Here is a 21,291-nt window from a genome sequence, read left to right on the forward strand (position 1 = left end):
ATAATCGAGAAAATCCTCAGTCCACTAGATACTAAGGATAAGTTCGACCGCTGTCATGTGATCCATTCCCGGATCACCATTGTACCCCTTGACCAACTCATGGCAAGGCACACTTCATGTGCGGTACACAGCATAGCATACTGTAGAGCCTACGTCTGAAGCATAGGGGACGACCTTCGTCCTTTCTCTCTCTTCTGCTGTGGTCAGGTCTTGAGTCTTACTCAATACTCACACCTTGTAACACAGCCAAGAACTCCTTCTTTGCTGATCTATTTTAAACTCTTTCAAAATCATGTCAAGGTGTGCGTTCTTTGAAAGTATCATCGGGCGTCTCGATCTATCTCTATAAATCTTGATGCCCAATATGTAAGCAGCTTTATCCAGGTCTTCCTTTGAAAAACTCCTTTCAAACAACCCTTTATGCTTTCCAGAAATTTTACATCATTTCGGATCAACAATATGTCATTCACATATACTTATCAGAAATGTTGTAGCGCTCCCACTCACTTTATTGTAAATACAAGTTTCTAACAAACTTTGTATAAACCCAAAAACTTTGATCACTCCATCAAAGTGTATATTCTGACTCCGAGATGCTTGCTCTAATCCATGGAAGGATCGCTGGAGCTAGCATACCTTTTAGCATCCTTAGGATCGACAAAACCTTTCTGATTGTATCACATACAACCTTTCCTTACGAAAACTGGTACGGAAACTTGTTTTGACATCCAACTGCCAGATTTCATAAATGCAGCTAATGCTAACATGATTCCGACGGAATTAAGCATCGCTACGGATGAGAAAATCTCATCGTAGTCAACTCCTTGAACTTGTGAAAATACTCTTTGCCACAAGTCGAGCTTCATAGATGGTAACATTACCGTCCATGTCCGTCTTCTTCTTAAAGATCCATTCATACATGAATCCTATCTCGGATTTCATGGCTTCTAACCATTTGTCGAAATATGGGCCCACCATCGCTTCTCCATAGCTCGTAGGTTCATTGTTGTCTAGCAACATAACTTCCAAGACAGGATCACGTACTACTCTAAAGTAGCATGCATCCTCGTCGTCCTACGAGGTTTGGTAGTGACTTGATCTGAAGTTTCATGATCACTATCATAAGCTTCCACTTCAATTGGTGTAGGTGCCACAGGAACAACTTCCTGTGCCCTGCTACACACTAGTTGAAGTGACGGTTCAATAACCTCATCAAGTCTCCACCATCCTCCCACTCAATTCTTTTGAGAGAAACTTTTCCTCGAGAAAGGACCCGTTTCTAGAAGCAATTACTTTTGCTTCCAGATCTGAAATAGGAGGTATACCCAACTGTTTTTGGGTATTCTATGAAGACGTATTTATCCGCTTTGGGTTCGAGCTTATCAGCCTGAAACTTTTTCACATAAGCATCGCAGCCCCAAACTTTTAAGAAACGACAACTTAGGTTTCTCTAAACGGTGTCGTCTCAACGGAATTGCGTGGTGCCCTATTTAAAGTGAATGCGGTTGTCTCTAATGCCTAACCCATAAACGATAGTGGTAATTCGATAAGAGACATCATGGTATGCACCATATCCAATAGGGTGCAGTTATGATGTTCGAACACACCATCACACTATGGTGTTCCAGGCGGTATTAATTGTGAAACACTTTCCACAATGTCTTAATTGTGTGCCAAACTCGTAACTCAGACACTCATCTCTATGATCATATCACAGACATTTTATCCTCTTGTCACGACGATCTTCAACTTCACTCTGAGATTACTTGAACCTTTCAATAATTTAGACTTGTGTTTCATCAAGTAAATACACTCAGCATCTACTCAAATCATCTGTGAAGTAAGAACATAACGATATCCACTGCATGCCTCAGCACTCATTGGACTGCATACATCAAAATGTATTACTTCCAATAAGTTGCTCTCTTGTTCCATCTTACTGAAAACGAGGCCTTTCAGTCATCTTGCCCATGTGGTATGATTTGCATGTCTCAAGTGATTCAAAATCAAGTGAGTCCAAACGATCCATCTGCATGGAGTTTCTTCACGCATGTATACCAATAGACATGGTTCGCATGTCTCAATCCTTTCAAAAACGAGTGAGTCCAAAGATCCATCTACATGGAGCTTCTTCATGCGTTCTATACCAATATGACTCAAGTGGCAGTGCCACAAGTATGTGGTACTATCATTACTATCTTATATCTTTTGGCATGAACATGTGTATCACTACGATCGCGATTCATTTTAGGTGCAAGACCATTGAAGGTATTATTCAAATAAATAGAGTAACCATTATTCTCCTTAAATGAATAACCGTATTGCGATAAACATAATCCAATCATGCTTAACGCAAACACCAAATCTCGATGGTAGAGGGAGCATGCGATGCTTGATCACATCAACCTTGGAAACACTTCCAACACATATCGTCATCTCACCTTTAGCTAGTCTCCGTTTATTCCGCAACTTTTATTTCGAGTTACTAACACTTAGCAACCGAACCGGTATCTAATACCCTGGTGCTGCTAGGAGTACTAGTAAAGTACACATTCATATAACGTATATCCAATATACTTCTGTCAACCTTGCCCGCCTTCTCATCTACCAAGTATTTAGGGTAGTACTGCTTCAGTGACCGTTCCCCTCATTACAGAAGCACTTAGCCTCGGGTTTGGGTTCAACCTTGGGATTCTTCACTGGAGCAGCAAACGACTTGCTGTTTCATGAAGTATCCCTTTTGCCCTTGCCCTTCTTAAACTAGTGGTTTTACTAACCATCAACAATTGATGCTCCTTCTTGATTTCTACTATCGCGGTGTCAAACATCGCGAATAGCTCAAGGATCATCATAACTATCCCTGATATGTTATAGTTCATCACAAAGCTCTACTAGCTTGGTGGCAGTGACTATGGAGAACTATCACTATCTCATCTGGGAGAATAACTCCCACTCGATTCAAGTGATTGTAGTACTCAGACAATCTGAGCACATGCTCAATGACTGAGCTTTTCTCCCTCAGTTTGCAGGCTTAAGGAACTTGTCAGAGGTCTCATACCTCTTGACGTGGGCACTAGTCCGAAATCCCAATTTCAGTCTTCGGAACATCTCATATGTTCTGCGACGTTTCAAAAAACCGTCTTTGGTGCCTCAATTCTGAACCGTTAGCATTACTCACTGAACTATCACGTAGTCATCAAAACGTGTATGTCAGATGTTTCGCAACATCTACAGACGACGCTGAGGTTCAGCACACCGAGCGGTGCATTAAGGACATAAGCCCTCTGTGCAGCAATGAGGACACTCCTCAGTTTACGGACCCAGTCCGCATAATTGCTACTATTAACTTTCAACTAAATTTTCTTTATGAACATATCTTAAACAGTAGAACTAAAGCGCAAGCTATGACATAATTTGCAAAGACTTTTTGACTATGTTCATGATAATGAAGTTCATCTGATTATTGAACTCTCACTCAGATAGACATCCCTCTAGTCATCTAAGTGATACATGATCCGAGTCAAACTAGGCCGTGTCCGATCATCACGTGAGACGGACTAGTCATCATCGGTGAACATCTCCATGTTGATCGTATCTGCTATACGACTCATGTTCGACCTTTCGGTCTCTTGTGTTCCGAGGCCATGTCTGTACATGCTAGGCTCGTCAAGTCAACCTAAGTGTTTTGCATGTGTTCCGAGGCCATGTCTGTACATGCTAGGCTCGTCAACACCCGTTGTATTCGAACGTTAGAATCTATCACACCCGATCATCACGTGGTGCTTCGAAACAACGGACCTTCGCAACGGTGCACAGTTAGGGGGAACACGTCTCTTGAAATTTTAGTGAGGGATCATCTTATTTATGCTACCGTCGTTCTAAGCAAATAAGATGCATAACATGATAAACATCACATGCAATCAAATAGTGACATGATATGGCCAATATCATTTTGCTCCTTTGATCTCCATCTTCGGGGCACCATGATCATCTTTGTCACCGGCATGACACCATGATCTCCATCATCATGATCTCCATCATTGTGTCTTCATGAAGTTGTCACGCCAATGATTACTTCTACTTCTATGGCTAACGCGCTTAGCAATAAAGTAAAGTAATTTACATGGCGTTATTCAATGACACGCAGGTCATACAAAAAATAAAGACAACTCCTATGGCTCCTGCCGGTTGTCATACTCATCGACATGCAAGTCGTGATTCCTATTACAAGAATATGATCAATCTCATACATCACATATATCATTCATCACATCCTTTTGGCCATATCACATCACAAGGCACATGCTGCAAAAACAAGTTAGACGTCCTCTAATTGTTGTTGCAAGTTTTTACGTGGCTTGTATAGGTTTCTAGCAAGAACGTTTCTTACCTACGTAAGACCACAACGTGATATGCCAATTTCTATTTACCCTTCATAAGGACCCTTTTCATCGAATCCGTTCCGACTAAAGTGGGAGAGACAGACACCCGCTAGCCACCTTATGCATCTAGTGCGTGTCAGTCGGTGGAACCTGTCTCACGTAAGCGTACGTGTAAGGTCGGTCCGGGCCGCTTCATCCCACAATGCCGCCGAAACAAGATAAGACTAGTAGCGGCAAGAAGAATTGGCAACATCTACGCCCACAACTTCTTTGTGTTCTACTCGTGCATAGAAACTACGCATAGACCTAGCTCATGATGCCACTGTTGGGGAACGTAGCAGAAATTCAAAATTTTCTACGCATCACCAAGATCAATCTATGGAGTAATCTAGCAACGAGGGGAAGGGGAGTGCATCTACATACCATTGTAGATCGCGATGCGGAAGCGTTGCAAGAACGCGGATGAGGGAGTCCTACTCGTAGCGATTCAGATCGCGGTTGATTCCGATCTAAGCACCGAAGAACGGTGCCTCCGCGTTCAACACACGTGCAGCCCGGTGACGTCTCCCACGCCTTGATCCAACAAGGAGAGAGGGAGAGGTTGGGGAAGACTCCATTCAGCAGCAGCACGACGGCGTGGTGGTGGTGGAGGAGCGTGGCAATCCCGCAGGGCTTCGCCAAGCACCGCGGGAGAGGAGGAGGAGGGAGAGGGGTAGGGCTGCGCCGAAAGAGAGACGTTCCCATATCTTGGGCAGCCCCAAACCTCAACTATATATAGGGGGGGAGGGGGCTGCGCCCCCTCTAGGGTTCCCACCCCAAGGGGTGGCGGCCAGCCCTAGATCCCATCTAGGGGGGCGCCACTAGGGTGGGCCTTAAGGCCCATCTGGACCTAGGGTTTGCCCCCTCCCACTCTCCCATGCGCCTTGGGCCTTGGTGGGGGGGCGCACCAGCCCACCTGGGGCTGGTCCCCTCCCACACTTGGCCCATGCAGCCTTCTGGGGCTGGTGGCCCCACTTGGTGGACCCCCGGGACCCTCCCGGTGGTCCCGGTACATTACCGATAACACCCGAAACCTTTCCGGTGACCAAAACAGGACTTCCCATATATAAATCTTTACCTCCGGACCATTCCGGAACTCCTCGTGACGTCCGGGATCTCATCCGGGACTCCGAACAACATTCGATAACCACGTACATACTTTCCCTATAACCCTAGCGTCATCGAACCTTAAGTGTGTAGACCCTACGGGTTCGGGAACCATGCAGACATGACCGAGACGTTCTCCGGTCAGTAACCAACAGCGGGATCTGGATACCCATGTTGGCTCCCACATGTTCCACGATGATCTCATCGGATGAACCACGATGTCGGGGATTCAATCAATCCCGTATGCAATTCCCTTTGTCCATCGGTATGTTACTTGCCCGAGATTCGATCGTCGGTATCCCGATACCTTGTTCAATCTCGTTACCGGCAAGTCTCTTTACTCGTTCCGTAACTCACATCATCCCGTGATCAACTCCTTGGTCACATTGTGCACATTATGATGATGTCCTACCGAGTGGGCCCAGAGATACCTCTCCGTTTACACGGAGTGACAAATCCCAGTCTCGATTCGTGCCAACCCAACAGAGACTTTCGGAGATACCTGTAGTGCACCTTTATAGCCACCCAGTTACGTTGTGACGTTTGGTACACCCAAAGCATTCCTACGGTATCCGGGAGTTGCACAATCTCATGGTCTAATGAAATGATACTTGACATTAGAAAAGCTCTGAGCAAACGAACTACACGATCTTGTGCTAGGCTTAGGATTGGGTCTTGTCCATCACATCATTCTCCTAATGATGTGATCCCGTTATCAACGACATCCAATGTCCATGGTTAGGAAACCGTAACCATCTATTGATCAACGAGCTAGTCAACTAGAGGCTTACTAGGGACATGGTGTTGTCTATGTATCCACACATGTATCTGAGTTTCCTATCAATACAATTCTAGCATGGATAATAAACGATTATCATGAACAAGGAAATATAATAATAACCAATTTATTATTGCCTCTAGGGCATATTTCCAACAGTTTACTCATCATATATGTCGAGATGCCATGCCCATCCATTATCAATACATATTCCATCTGTCATCATACCATGTTTTTCCACTCAAATGTTGTTCTTGTGCATCAGACATCAAAAAGAAAGAGGGTGATTGCCGAACCTGAAGGAGCACCAGCAAAGTCCTTGAAAACGTGGTTGTGCCGGAGAAATCAGACAGCACCCCACTTATATTGGTTGTACAACCAGTGACACAAAACGTAGGACCGACTCCAGCAGACTGTACCCATACTTCACTGGCCACACCACTAGCCCCACCACACAGGACCTGCACTCCAGCAAAAGGTATGCCGATTTCAGTTGCCTTAGCACCAGCCGTACCACAGAAAAATCCCACTCCAGCAAAAAGTACAGCAAGTCCACCGGCCGAAGACCTATCCCAACTGCAGAGATGACCAATTCCTGCAGATTGGAACCCCATATTCCTAGTTTAAAAGACAATGCTTTCAATGTTGTTAGGGACTACGTGCATATATTCCCATCATTGGAAGAATATAGTGAAGACAAACACCAGTTTCACATCTTCCTGTCCCACTTACGTGTAAGTGATATTATTCATGGTGATTATTTTCCTGTTTTCTGTTGATTGAACACATCAATGATTTACATTACATTGTTGTAAGTATGCGAGGGTCAATCTGGATAGTCATGACGAGCAAAGCTTGCTTGCTCTTTTCAAGGAAGCATTGCAGCAGTATTGGTGTTACCTGAGGAAATCACACTTTGATGGCAAGTCTATAAACGAATTTCTGGTGAAGCCTCCTGTGCTAAATTTAGAAGACATTGAATGGAAAAACCTTGTTATGCACTGGTCTCGTTCCGAGGATGAGGTACTATCTATGATATCGCATGACAATTTGAACTTCTACTTTTCCGCATGTGCCTTACGGATCTTTTTTGCAGGAAATCTGCTCGAAAAAGAATTCCGATTTGAAAAGAACGACAGGATATCACAAATATGCTGCCCGCTGCTTCGCTCTTGTTAGTACCTATTGTCCTATATCACTGTACTTGCATACATACCTGGTTCATTATGTGACAGCAGTATGCATGATAGCTTGCTTATCAATTGTTCGCTCCAAATTATCTGATCTGTATGAATGGTTACATTAGTGTAGAATATATCCAATGCCAATGAATTTTTTTAGCTCTGCATTGTTCTTGTAAGTACCTGCTGTCCTTTATCAGTGTACTTATATTGACAGGTAGTTGTTCATGTACCATCACTCTGCAGCTTATTTTCCTTTGCCCTCCATTTTCTACACATAAGATCTATATTTACTCTTACCATAAGGTTGGATAACACCGATGGTACTGAAGAAGTTTAGCTCTGCATTGCTCTTGGATGTACCTTTTGCCTGTATCGTTGTACTTACATTTATAGCTACTTGGTTATGTAGCATCACTCTTCATCTTATCTTAAATATTCTCCATTTTTTCTTATATTGTCACATCTATATTTACTCTTAACAAAATGTAGAATAAAGGCAATGCTTATGAAGAAGATTATCTGGTAAACTTCTTGAATTGCCTCCCCATCAGCATGGACAAGGGCTTTATAGAGCCTGCCTTCCCCAATAATGTAAGTTTGTCCTTCTCAAGCCTTCAAACTTTGTTGTGTATATTTGGTTAGGCATGACTGTAACAACTGTTTATTTTTGGTGTTTGCATCAAATTGCATGTTTAAAGTTTATTATGTACTCCAGTTCATAAACAAAAGTTTGTCCTTCTCAATTTAAGTTTTCAGTTGTACAACCAAGTTCCTTCTTCATACCATGTAAATTAAACTATACAGAGCAAGTGATCTTATTTTGCCAATCTGAAATGGGATAAATTGACAGCACACTAACCATTGATACTTATGAGTTCTTGATCTGTAATCCAGTGGTGTCGTGAAGCTGCCAACTCCTTCACAATGTCATTTCCTGCCATGTCTTGACCTGAACAATACCATATTGTGTTAATGCTATTTTAAACTGTGTCACTTTATTCGTCAGTATGTGATGAATTGTCAACACTGATACTTATATGTGCAAAACCTGTCATCTGTCTACTTGTTTATCTTTCAGAGTGAGGAGGATATAAGTGTCAAACAAGTGCAGTCTCACCAGCTTGCTCAGCTGCTTGCGCTGCAGCTCCCGAGCAGGGCTAACCTTTCTTGAACTCTATTGAAGTGCTGTCGGTTTTGTATATTATTTTGTCGGCGTGTTTAGTTGCACTGGTGGCGATCTTTGATGCCTAGTGTATGTAATCTGCTGTCTGCTTGTGCTTTATTATCATAGTGGCAAACTTTGATGCCCAGTGGATGTAATATGCCATAATTTCTTTATTGTATAGTCTAGGTTTTTTTTCTTATTCATGATGCTGCAGTTATTTTACTGTATATATATTCTGTCTTCGCAGTAAACCAGCCAAACCGTAAAATTACGGTACATAATCGGGCCGTCATGCAAATCACCATGTATGATCCACATCATGGGCCCCGTCATCTTGGTCCGTTAACAGGCCTAAATGTAAACTGGCCCACTAGTAGATTCGGGCCTTTAATAGGCCGAGTAAACCGCCGGCCCTATTTTCCCAAGAAAACTCAATGGGCCTTTAGGAGGCTGAAAAGTAGGTTGGGCCTGAAACGTGATGAACAGCTCATGGGCCGGCAGCAGGCCGAAATAGACCCCGGCCCATGAATGTGCCAATCAAATCATGGGCTTATAACAGGCCAAAATTGTCTCGGTCCTTGTTTGCCCCAATCAGATTATCGGCTGCGAGCAGGCCGGATGCAAACTGGGCCGTAGTTAGGCCCAACTATATGACGGGCTTTTAACAGGCCGAAATTAATATAGGGCCGAAATGTTAAACGGGCCCTTAACAGGCCGAAACTAATATCAGGCGAATTACTAAATGGGCCTTTAGCAAGTGGGCCCAAAAGCATAGCGTCCAATTGACGGGCCGAATCTGATATGGGCCATAATTTAGCCCAAAGCCTCTTAAAGGGTCGGACCTGATCTGGGCCGTAATTTGGCCCAGAATGTGGTAGGCTTTTAACTGGCCGAATCTCATATGGGCCATTATTAGGCCCGGAACGTGGCAGGCCATTAATGGACCGGATCAAATATGGGCCGGCATTTGGCCCAAAACATGGCAGCCAGTTAATGGGTCGGCCTACTAGGGTCCTCAAAATCTTGTGGGCCTACAGCTGGGCCGGCCCATTAATGTCGGCGAAATCTTGTGGGCCTTTAGCTGGGCCGGCCCATTATGGTCCACAAAATTCTTGTGGGCCTTCACCTGGGCCGGCCCATTATGGCCCGCAAAAATCTTGGGGGCCTTTACCTGGGCCGGCCCATTATGGCCCGCAAAATCTTGTGGGCCTTTAGCTGGGCCGACCCATTATGGTCCGCAAAATCTTGTGGGCCTTTAGTTGGGCCGGCCCATTTAAACTTTATGGGCCCCTTTTGGGCCGTCCACGTGTTAACATATCATAGGCGCATCTCGCCCATTGGATGAGTGACACCTGTGCCAACACGGAGCTGACACGTGTTTCCTACAACCAATGATGATTTTACACGTGGAAAATCCCCATTGGTCCGGGCTGTTAACGGGTTATCGGATCCAAAACCGGACCCGATAGCTTAACGACGTTCCGTTACGGTGGATGCCACGTGTCGGTCACCCTTGACGAAAGCACTTCTGTGACACATGATTTATCGTCATGGAAGTGGACACTTCCGTGATGATAATTTTGGTAATGTCATGGAACACTTCTACGACAGCACAGGTATGACTATCTTGATTCTGTCATAAATTTGTCATGGATGTACATGCATGACAGAAAACGTGACCTACTGTGACAAACATGTATCATCACGGAAGTGTATTTTTTTTGTAGTGGTGTGGGGGCTGGGTTCAAAAAATCCTCAAAAGTTGTCACTATGCACCTGCTTCCAGGGTTTGTGCCAGGCACACATTGTAGGTAGTCCCTCAACCTTAGATACTGCTTTCTATGATCACCTTGCACAACATCTACAGCCATCAGTCTTGCCCTATATGCCAAACTCCTAGGTACATGCACCCCAAACTTCTTCTTAGTATGTTTGAGAACTGTCTCTACACCAGCCTTTACATTTGATCTAACTGTGTCCTCCACAGCTTCTGCAACCCATTCTGCAGTAACCTTTGTACTCTCTCCACAAGCTCCACAACTATGATCCATGTGGCACTTCTTGATTGTGAATGTATCTTCATGGGCTACTTTGGATGCAGTCATGAAAAATTCACATCCATTCTTCCTCTCTGGGCACCAAACAATAACCCTTGATGGTTCATTCCTATGGTACTAAAAGTTTCTCAAAGTCCTAACATGAAAATTTCTCAAAGCCTTTCTAAACTCATACACATTGGTGAAGCAAAGGTCCTTGCACAGCTGCTCATGTGCATCAGGTAGCTTTGGGTCATACCATTTCCTCTCTTTCTTCTTCTTCAATCTTCTCTTCCTTCCAGAAGGTAGTCTTGGAGCCTCTCCATATGAGTCAGAAATGCCCACATCACCAGGGAAGCAATATTCATCAGCTTCAGGTACAAAATCTTGAAACTTTGGGATCTCTGGCTGACTGTGAGCTCTGGAAGAAGGACCTGGATTTGCTGCTGCTCTTCCCACAGGCTTCAGTTTTTCAGGCCTGCCTTTTGCCACAACTCTCTCCTCTCCACTGTCAGCCTCTTTCTCCTCCTGCCAAAACTCTGAAACATCACTGTCACCTTCAAACTCTGGTCTGTCTTGTACACCATCTGTTTCTTCTTCATTTCCAATATTTTCTTCACCTCTCTTCCAAGCCTTGTAAGACATCTTTATCCCTCTATAGTCACCCCTATCAATCTCAAAGTCTGAGGATGATTTGTCAATATCATCATCCTCTTCACCGCCAGCCTGTCCATCATCCTCTTCACCACCAGCCTGTCCATCATCTCCACCATGAGCTTCTGAAATGTTCAAGTTACAGCTCTGCTGTGTGTTCAAATTAACTTCAAGAGGGTGGACCACTCCATCTTGTGACAGACTTAGCACAAAACCAGGACCCCCCATTGGACTGCCTATTGGAATTTGTTCTTCACAAACATTGTGAGCCCTGTTACATTCAACATCTCTATCTTCATTTGCCTTGGCCACAATGATATTCAGCATTGTGAAATTTGAGTGGTCTATCATTTCTTCAACTACATCTTGATTGTCCAGAAGCAATAAACCTTCCTCTCCTATCCCTTGTTCTTTTACCTAGTACATGTAGTCATATGACCCATAGCCTTCAGTTTCAGTAAGAGCTATCAAGTTAAGAAAAATGATGCCTGAAACAGAAAACCTCCTTTCCATGTCATCTCTGCCCTAGAAATGCAGCCTCACCTCCCAAATATCATCATCCAGCCTGCAAACCATAATATGTTATTTGAAAAGACTAACTAAGTGTTTTTTGCTACAAAATTCAGTGCACACTAACTATAAAGTACGGTAAGGAATCTGAATCCAACAAATGCTTCTCTGAATCCATCATGCATTTCTGCTAAATCTAACTAATCCTTCAGTGCTAAATGATACTGGTGCATCCAAAACATGCCACAGAGTGTTTCCTCAACTTTGATTCAGTGCATGTTCATGTTCTAAGATGAATCACAACAGCATCAACCTAGGTTTGGTCAAAAAACTAACTAAATTATCCTCTATTTTTTGAATTGAACAAGCAGAAATGCAGAAACTGTTGAAGGAGCTCATCAAGAGAAGAAAAATAAACTTACTCCACCCCTCCAAATGCAGAGGCCCAGTGATGGGAGTTGGCCGGATCCGCATGCACAGCGCCAACAAGATACCTCGGCGCTTTGTACTCAAGCAAGAACTGGCAATCCTCAGGCGACGGCGGTGCAGCCTGTGGCGTAGGAGCCTGCGTTAGAGGAGCAGCCTGTGGTGTCCGCTACGGCAGCGGCGGCGGCGCCGGCTGGGTTGCGAAGCTACCGCTCCCCAGCCAGTTGTCAACCTCGGAGTACTCTCCGCCTCCATCCCCCCTTCCATCTCCACCCGTTGAATGGCCGCAGTCGATTGGTTTCACCGCCGCCGACGCCATCGGCTAGGTCGGAGAGGGAGACGCGCGCGCGCGAGAGAGAGTGAGACAGAGAGGGGGAACAGAGGAACGGTCGGATCCGTCTTGACCTGGTCGGGACGGCTCGTGCGCCCTAACGACCGTCACCCGCGCGCCGTGAGCCCTGTGGCCGACAAAACCCTGACGGGCGGGCCCCACATGTCATAACCCCACTTAAAACGTAATCGTTCGGCCACTTGGGTTTTTTGGAACAGCCCACCACTTTTGTGGTATTTTTTGGAATATTCAAAAAAGCGGTAGTTTTTCGAAACGATAGCCCGTAATGTGGTAGTTTTTTGCTATTCACTCTCCATATCAGTTCCGTCTATCTATTTATTATGAAAGAGGCCTGTTTCGTGTCACTTCTTCTTTTTGGTATGATATAATTAAGATGTATCATTGTTCTTGTCAACAACAACAACAACGGCGACGGCGGCATTAACAACAACAAAGACTTCAGTCCCAAACAAGTTGGGATGGGCTAGAGCTGAAACTCATAAAATCTCGCAACCAACTCGTGGTTATGACACATGTATAACAACCTTCCACGCATCCCTGTCCATGACTAGTTCTTTGGTGATATTTTAGTCCCGCAAATCTTTTTTCGGACTCCTACCATGTTCAGTTTGGTCTACTCCGACCTTTCTTACATTATCAGCACACTTTAGCCGGCCGCTGTGCACTGGAGCTTTTGGAGGCATACACTAAATACACCCAAACCATCTCAGACGATGTTGGATAAGCTTCTTTTCAGTCGGTGCTACCCAACTCTATCATGTATATCGTCATTCCGGATCCGGTCCTTCCTTGTGTGGGCACACATCCATCTAAACATGTTCATCTTCGCTACACTAACTGTTAAACATGCGTCCTTTAGTCGGCCAACACTCAGTATCATACAACATTGCGGGTTGAATCACCATCCTATAATACCAGCCTTTTAGCTTTTGTGGCATTCTCTGATCACAAAGAACGCAAAGAAGCTTGGTGCCACTTTATCCATCCGATTTTGATTTGATGATTCACATCTTCACTGACATTCTACAACATTGACTCCAAAATCAAAAGGTGTCTTTCTGGTTGTGAATTGTAGAAATCAGGGTGAGAAAATTGCGGCATGGAGATTTTCCCCCGTTTTCAAGCTGGCCATGTGCTAAATCCTCTATGCAGTGACTTGAGTCAATAAAAACTCACTATATCGAAAGATTTTTCTACAATCTCGGGATTCATGAAATTCATCTGATTCAAAAAGAAATTATATATACCTCAGAGTAGAGTACTCTCTTCTTGGTTGGAAGCCTGTGTCTGAGCGCTAAGACGTAAAACCAAAATCCGTTTTGTTGTGGAGCAAACGCGTGCGCCAGGCCGACCCAGCTGCCTGCCTGCTCCAACCCGCTCTGCAAGAAAGAAACAGAGCACGCACAGAAGGGGAACAGAGGGGGGCGCACCAGACCACCAAGCCAGACAGCCAGACCGAGCCCGCGCCTTCCTCCGACGAGACGAGCGAAGCCAATCCGAATCGAACCCTCCCCCTCGCGAATCCATCCATGGACGGATCCCACTCCCACGTGGCGGCGGCGGGGGCCGGAGGCGGCGAGGGGACGCAGAGGACACTGTAAGCAAACCCCTATTCCCCCGATCTGGAATGCGATGTGTTCCGCGAAATTTCTTGTGCAATTTGATATAGTATGGATGGATTCTCTGGTGACTGGTGTTGATCTACAGGCCTCTAGCTAGTCTCTCTCGGCTCATAGCTAATCCAACCCAGCAGTTATAGCGCCTTCTGCATATGTTTATTTGTGGACTGTTGTGTTACCTATCTGATTTTTTTGACTTCCATGGCAGAATGAATGATTTTATGGTGTTAATATAGAAGCCTCTCCTCTGTCCTAGCTTATAATTAGCCAGCTCAATAGATATAATGCCTTTTGTGATTTGTCCAAGAAGATATTGTTCTAACAATCCTGTGCATGCTATTGTTTTTTTCCTCCAAAATACTACCCTCAGTGCCCAGGCTTTCCCTGTAGTGTGCAACTGCAACTTTATCCTGGTGCTATTGTGTCTTTCAGTAAATTTAATGCCTTCTGTAATTTGTCCAAGGAGATGCTTATAGCAATCTTGTGTTATTTTTTTTCCAAAATACCTTCAGTGCCCAGGCTTTCCTCTAATGTGCAACTGCAACTTCTTTCATGGTGCTATTGTTTCTTTCAATAAATTTTTGTTTGTATGCGCACATGGTTAACTCTCGACGCTGTATTGCATCAACAGGAACCCCTATGTGACTGGTAACTCGGTGATTGCAATGAAATACAAGGATGGTGTGATCATGGCATGTGACACTGGAGGTTAGTTGGCTGTCACTCCTTCCGCACAGGCAAATGTAGTTGTTCCTGTGATATGCGACCCATTATCTGATTTCTTGTGCAGCCTCCTATGGGTCAACTCTGCGATACAAGAGTGTGGAGCGTATCAAGGAGGTTGGTAAGCATAGCCTTATTGGAGGGAGTGGGGAGTTCAGTGATTTCCAGGAGATTCTGCGCTATCTGGATGAACTGACGTAGGTTACCTTATCGAATGGCTTTGCTCATGTGTGTTCTTTCTCTCTGCTGTGTGAAATCCATGTGACATCCTCATCTCTGCTCCTTTTCAGTCTGAATGATCATATGTGGGATGATGGGAACTCATTGGGCCCCAAGGAAATCCACGCATACCTCACAAGAGTGATGTACAACCGGCGCAATAAGTTTGACCCTCTGTGGAACTCCCTGGTGCTTGGTGGAGTGAAGAAGGGCCCAAAGGGCGATGAGAAGTATCTTGGCATGGTATATTATTGGTTTATTAAAAGAAGAATGCTGTTTTTTGTACTGCTGCTGGTTTGTCATGATCTTATGTTGTGCCTAATTTTGGTGTTCAGGTTAACATGATTGGTACACACTTTGAGGAGAACCACATTGCCACTGGATTTGGGAACCACATGGCAATCCCAATACTTCGTGGTGAATGGCGTGAGGACATGACCTTTGAAGAAGCCGTTAAGCTGATTGAGAAGTGCCTGCTGGTCTTGTTGTACCGTGACCGGTCATCCATCAACAAATTCCAGGTTACAACTTGTTATCACAGTGAAGTCACTTACTAATGCCTAGAAGAAATTTAGCCAAATTCCTTCAGTATGTAGCTGCTGAACTGTTATAACATGGATGGTTTGTCCGGTTTGGATGACAGATTGCCAAGATCACAACCGAGGGATCGACCATCTACCCGCCGTACGCCCTGAAGACCAACTGGGGATTTGCCGCCTTCGAGAACCCATCCAAGGGTGCTGTAGGAACATGGTAGACATACTCTGCTGCTGAAGCAGTTTCAGCCCGTGTGAGTGTTTGATCCGAACATGACTGGAACTCGACATCTGCTTTGTGTGACATGCTATAATTTGATTTCAAGTTTTATGAACATTGAGTGTGGTCGTGTGGACCTCGTATGATTGTGCTGCCTACTGTTTGCGTCAGTTAGATCTGCAGGTATCCCATTCACATGCCATGCTCTAGCGGCTGCCGGCTGCCCTTCCCTTTCTTTTGTTTTTTGGCATTGCAGCTGTCCTTTCTTAGTTGACCGCACCTTTTGCTCCAATGGCGGACCCCGGTTGTTCGATGGATGCTGTAGCTGAGATCAGGAGAAGTCCTGGAGGTAATGGTGGACAAGAGGACCTCCGGGCTCTGGGTTGTTTTTAAAGTCACAATCGCAAGCTGCCGACGTGACAACCTGAGCACGACCGAGTCCTCCTATCTGCTGCTCACTGCGGCAGATTAATCACTCAAGTTCTCGCGTTATGGGCCGGGCCAGTTAGCGAGCGCAAGTCTTACGGTTTTACAGCGATTTTTGTTTTGTCGATTGTTTTGGATTTCCTTGTTTTTTCTGTTGTTTTTTTCATATAAGACATGAAATGTTTCTTCAATAAAGGTGAACCATTTTTCTACCATATTAACATTTTTTCAATAAAAGATGTCAACATTTTTTTAGCTACACAAACATTATTTATTAAAATGTGTGTGAACATTTTCTAAATTACATGAACGTTTTGTGGTATCCAGAAAATGTTCATCATGTATTAAAAAATGTTCGTCATGTATTTACAAATATTTCAACATATGTTGAAAAAAATGTTCTCTTTTCTGTGAGATACTCCTTGTAGTTTCTCTTCCCATATCTCTTCTACTTACAGAAAAAAACACCTAACATCAAGAGTGACGCTAGCCTTTGACTTCCCAGGCGTGTTAGTCTCACTGGCATCTTTGGACTTCGTCGGAACCCCGACCTAAGTCACACCGATCTAGCCAGTAACATGTCATATCACTTTGCGGCCGCACGCACGGTAACCCACGGCTCCCGCCTTTACCTTGGCCGGGACCGTTTGCATCTTTTGGCTCACGTATATGACTATGTCGCTAGCATCCATATGACGAAGAATCCGGGTCAACATGACTAGTCGTAAACAAAGATGGCACAAACTTACAGGGACATACATACATGACCCAACAATGTACGTGTCGGTCAGCAGCGAGTGTAACCGAGTCGTAGAGAGACTACAAATGACTCCAGTAAACACCGCGTGATATTTTTCTATAGGGACAGACACAGGAGCAAAGAAGTACATATGCCGGTTAACCATGTGTTCCGGATGGAAGCACTAGGAGGCATTTCCTCATAAGGAAGGCTACCAAGAATAAAAAACTAGGCGTCAAATCCCACAAATACCAAAGCATTTCAATAACATATACATAATATGCTCGATATGTGTAGATACAACATGACATCACAACATAACTCTACGACTCAAAGTATTTATTTAAGAGGCTCCAAGAAGCCATACATTGCATGATATTACAAACATGGGCCTCATGACCCAGAATACAACGTCATACAAGCAACATGCACATGCGGAAGCTTAACCTTTCTGAGTACAAACGACTGAAAAGAAAGAAGGCTATAAAGCATGTTTATCTATAAGACCCTCTATAGGAACCAGACCTCTGCCTGGGATTCCCAAGCTAATCATCGAAGCACACGTGGAACTACTAGTGAGACTGTACTCTCTCTGCAAAAACATAAATTAAGTAAATGTGAGTACAAATGTACTCAGCGAGACTTACATCAGAACTAACTACTTATGCATCAGTATCAGCAATGGGGTTGTGGAGTTTAACTGCAGCAAGCCAGCTTTGACTCTTGGCTAACATGTACTACGACTACCAGTATTTGTTTTTGAGGTGAGAGAGCGCACACGAGTCCACATAGTCACCATATCAATACACCACTATGGACTTGCTCCCTTCTCCCTATCAGAAGGCCATCCATAGCACTCACACTTATCTTGCGCATTATAGAGTATCCACTTTAAGTTATCTATGAACTATATAAGCTTTCCAAGTAGTCCATGTCCGAGGACGTGGCTATTCGAATAGATCATTTATAACCCTGTAGGGGTGTACTTCTTCACACACGGTCCCACCACTTACCACCATATACATGTCATGTATCTCGGCAACCTTCAGGCGGAAGCCTGGCGAGGGTGTCGGCCACGACCTGACTAACCACACAAGTTTCTAGTCCAGGTTTATCGCCTATTTGAGCTTGACCCGCAAGGAAGTCCGATCGAGGTTTCCACTACAGCCCCAAACGATTTGTGCAGGGTTTCCAAGTCCACCAAACGGGTGCCTCGGTACACCGTGCCACGGTGTCTATACCGCATCATAGCCCACCCCTAGGGTCAGCACTATGCACAGCCTCCAACACATATCCTATAAACACCGGAAACTAGTTGCAACTCTTGGACAGAGATCAAGGCGATTAATAAGTCGAGAGAGACAGCTAAGGATCCCAATGTGTAGTAGTAACTGTCTTGGATCACAAACATAGAACTCGACGGTCCCAATGCGACAACCCACCATGTACTCCTATATGGCCTCTCATCGCTACCTTACCAAATCATGTTCACACACTTATCTCTCAACAGTAGGACATGTTCAGCATCATTCCAATTCACCCCGGATGAATCAGACCCGACACAACTCTAAGCATAGCAGACATAACAAGCAAGCATGAATGAGTAGCCACATCATGGCTCAAACAACTCCTACTCATGCTAGTGGGTTTTACTAATTACTGTGGCAAAGACAGGTCATGCAGAGGAATGAGTTCAACTACCGCAACATGTAGAAGTTGAATCATTGTTGTCCTAATGCAGTAAAAGAGAACAAGAGCGAGAGAGTGGGATGGTATCTGAATGCTCAATGGGGGTTTGCTTGCCTGACACTTCTGAAGATAGCACTGCTCTTCATTAGTGATAACGATCACAACGTCAGAAACATCGGCTAGCAAGAAGGAACAACACCGACTAGCAAAGAAGGAACACAATCAATGCTATGCACATTCACATGAATGACATGTCATGTTAAGGTATTGAATTCACCTAATGCAATATTTAGCCAAGTTAATTGAAGTGGAATTCAAACAAGATCAAATTCCAACTCCAAGAGTTACTTCATAAATTGTCCTAATCATCTTTTTTCCTATTCAGTGAGGTTAATTATTCAAACATGCATGAAAATGCCATAAACAGATTCTTCATATTTTTTCTGATATTTTTCATATATAAATCTTTTCCGTCTGAGTTATGGTTGATTTACTATGAATTTTTGAAGTTTAAAGCATTTTTTGGCAATTTCCTGGTTATCTTAAATTAAACTAAATCCAGAAATTGCTTTGCTGTGTCAGCATGACATCAGCGTGACGTTAGCAGGTCAACAGAATCGTTCCTGGTCAAATCTGACATGTGGATCCCTCATGTCAGTGTCATAACTAATTAACAATGTTAATTAGCGCTAACTAAAAACCTAATCTAGGGTTACTCAGGGGCTGGCCTCACTTGTCATTGACCCAGGAAGGTCAAACCCCTGGTCAACAGGGTCAAACCCATCGGTAGTTTGACGCCAGTGAGGCCAGATGCATAGCGCGTCAGGATTCGCCTACAGGCGCCTATTTGGCGCGCGCAGAGCATCTACGGGGAGCTGGCGGAGTGGCGCATCCAACGCTGGTGGTGGCTGGAACCGGAGTGGCCTGTAGAGGCACCGGCGACGAGCTTTACGGTGGGCGCTCGGGTCTTGATACGTCCATTTTGCATCATGTTTTCTTACTGTTATTTATAATGTTTTATCCATAATAATGCTTTTTGGACTAATTCTAATGCCTTTTCTCTCATAATTTGCAAGGTACACACCAAGAGGGAGAATTCCGGCAGCTGGAAATCTGGACCTGGAAAAGCTACGCCAGGCCACCTATTCTGCACAACTCCAAACAAGCTGAAACTTCACGGAGATTTTTATGGAATATTTAAGAATTATTGGAGCAAATAACTACCAGAGGGGGCCCACCAAGTGGGCACAACCCACCTAGGCGCGCCAGGGAGCCCAGGCGCGCCCTGGTGGGTTGTGCCCTCCTCGGTCCACCTCCGTTGCCCATCTTCTGGTATATAAGTCATTTTGACCTAGAAAAAATAAGGAGAGAACTTCCGGGACGGAGCGCCGCCGTCTCGAGGCGGAACTTGGGCAGGATCACTTTTGCCCTCCAGAGGAGCGATTCCGCCGGGGGAACTTCCCTCTCGGAGGGGGAAATCATCGTCGTCATCATCACCAACAACTCTCCCATCTTGGGGAGGGCAATCTCCATCAACATCTTCAACAGGACCATCTCATCTAAAACTGTAGTTCATCTCTTGTGTTCAATCTTGTTACCGGAACTATAGATTGGTGCTTGTGGGTGACTAGTAGTGTTGATTAAATCTTGTAGTTGATTACTATATGGTTTATTTGGTGGAAGATTATATGTTCAGATCCAATCTTCCATTTAATACTCCTCTGATCATGAGCATGTTTATCATTTGTGAGTAGTTACTTTTGTTCTTGAGGTCACGGGAGAAATGATGTTGCAAGTAATCATGTGAACTTGATACGTGTTCGATATTTTGATAGTATGAATGTTGTAATTCCCTTAGTGGTGTCATGTGAACGTCGACTACATGACACTTCAAAATATTTGGGCCTAAGGGAATGCATTGTGGAGTAGCAATTAGATGGTGGGTTGCGAGAGTGACAGAAACTTAAACCCCGGTTTATGCGCTATTCCGTAAGGGATCGCTTGGATCCAAAAGTTTAATGCTATGGTTAGAATTTACTCTTAATACTTTTCTCATAGTTGCGGATGCTTGCGGGAGGGTTAATCATAAGTAGGAAGTTTGTTCAAGTAAGAACAGCACCTAAGCACCGGTCCACCCACATATCAAATTATCAAAGTAGCGAACACAAATCGAACCAACATGATGAAAGTGACTAGATGAAATTCCCGTGTATCCTCAAGAACGCTTTGCTTATCATAAGAGACCGTTTTGGCCTGTCCTTTGCCTCAAAAGGATTGGGATACCTTGCTGCATATTTTTTACTACTATCGTTACTTGCTCGTTACAAATTATCTTGCTATCAAACTACTCCGCTACTTACAATTTCAGCACTTGTAGACATTACCTTGCTGAAAACCACTTGTCATTTGCTTCCGCTCCTCATTGGGTTTGACACTCTTACTTATCGAAAATAGCTACAATTGATCCCCTATACTTGTGGGTCATCA

At 44.4% G+C, this 21,291-nt stretch overlaps 1 protein-coding gene across 1 annotated transcript; it reads left to right on the forward strand.

Annotated features, from left to right (window-relative positions):
• The first annotated feature begins 13,969 nt into the window (after nucleotides 1-13,969).
• LOC109733166 (proteasome subunit beta type-4) lies at nucleotides 13,970-16,093 on the forward strand. The gene is made up of 6 exons (XM_020292360.4): nucleotides 13,970-14,230; nucleotides 14,884-14,960; nucleotides 15,043-15,172; nucleotides 15,266-15,437; nucleotides 15,530-15,715; nucleotides 15,838-16,093. Exons 1-6 carry the CDS (start codon nucleotides 14,163-14,165, stop codon nucleotides 15,949-15,951), a joined length of 747 nt encoding a protein of 248 aa, XP_020147949.1. The 5' UTR covers nucleotides 13,970-14,162; the 3' UTR covers nucleotides 15,952-16,093.
• The last annotated feature ends 5,198 nt before the right edge of the window (nucleotides 16,094-21,291 follow it).

This window comes from Aegilops tauschii, chromosome 5 (assembly GCF_002575655.3).
Source record: "Aegilops tauschii subsp. strangulata cultivar AL8/78 chromosome 5, Aet v6.0, whole genome shotgun sequence".
Taxonomy (NCBI): Eukaryota; Viridiplantae; Streptophyta; class Magnoliopsida; order Poales; family Poaceae; genus Aegilops; species Aegilops tauschii.

Excerpts from the sequence above, each read along its gene's own strand:
- LOC109733166 (XM_020292360.4), top strand. The coding sequence starts at position 14,163 with ATGGACGGATCCCACTCCCACGTGGCGGCGGCGGGGGCCGGAGGCGGC. Across the intron at positions 15,173-15,265 it reads CGCTATCTGGATGAACTGAC|TCTGAATGATCATATGTGGG; the intron begins GTAGGTTACCTT and ends GCTCCTTTTCAG. Across the intron at positions 15,438-15,529 it reads ATGAGAAGTATCTTGGCATG|GTTAACATGATTGGTACACA; the intron begins GTATATTATTGG and ends TTTGGTGTTCAG.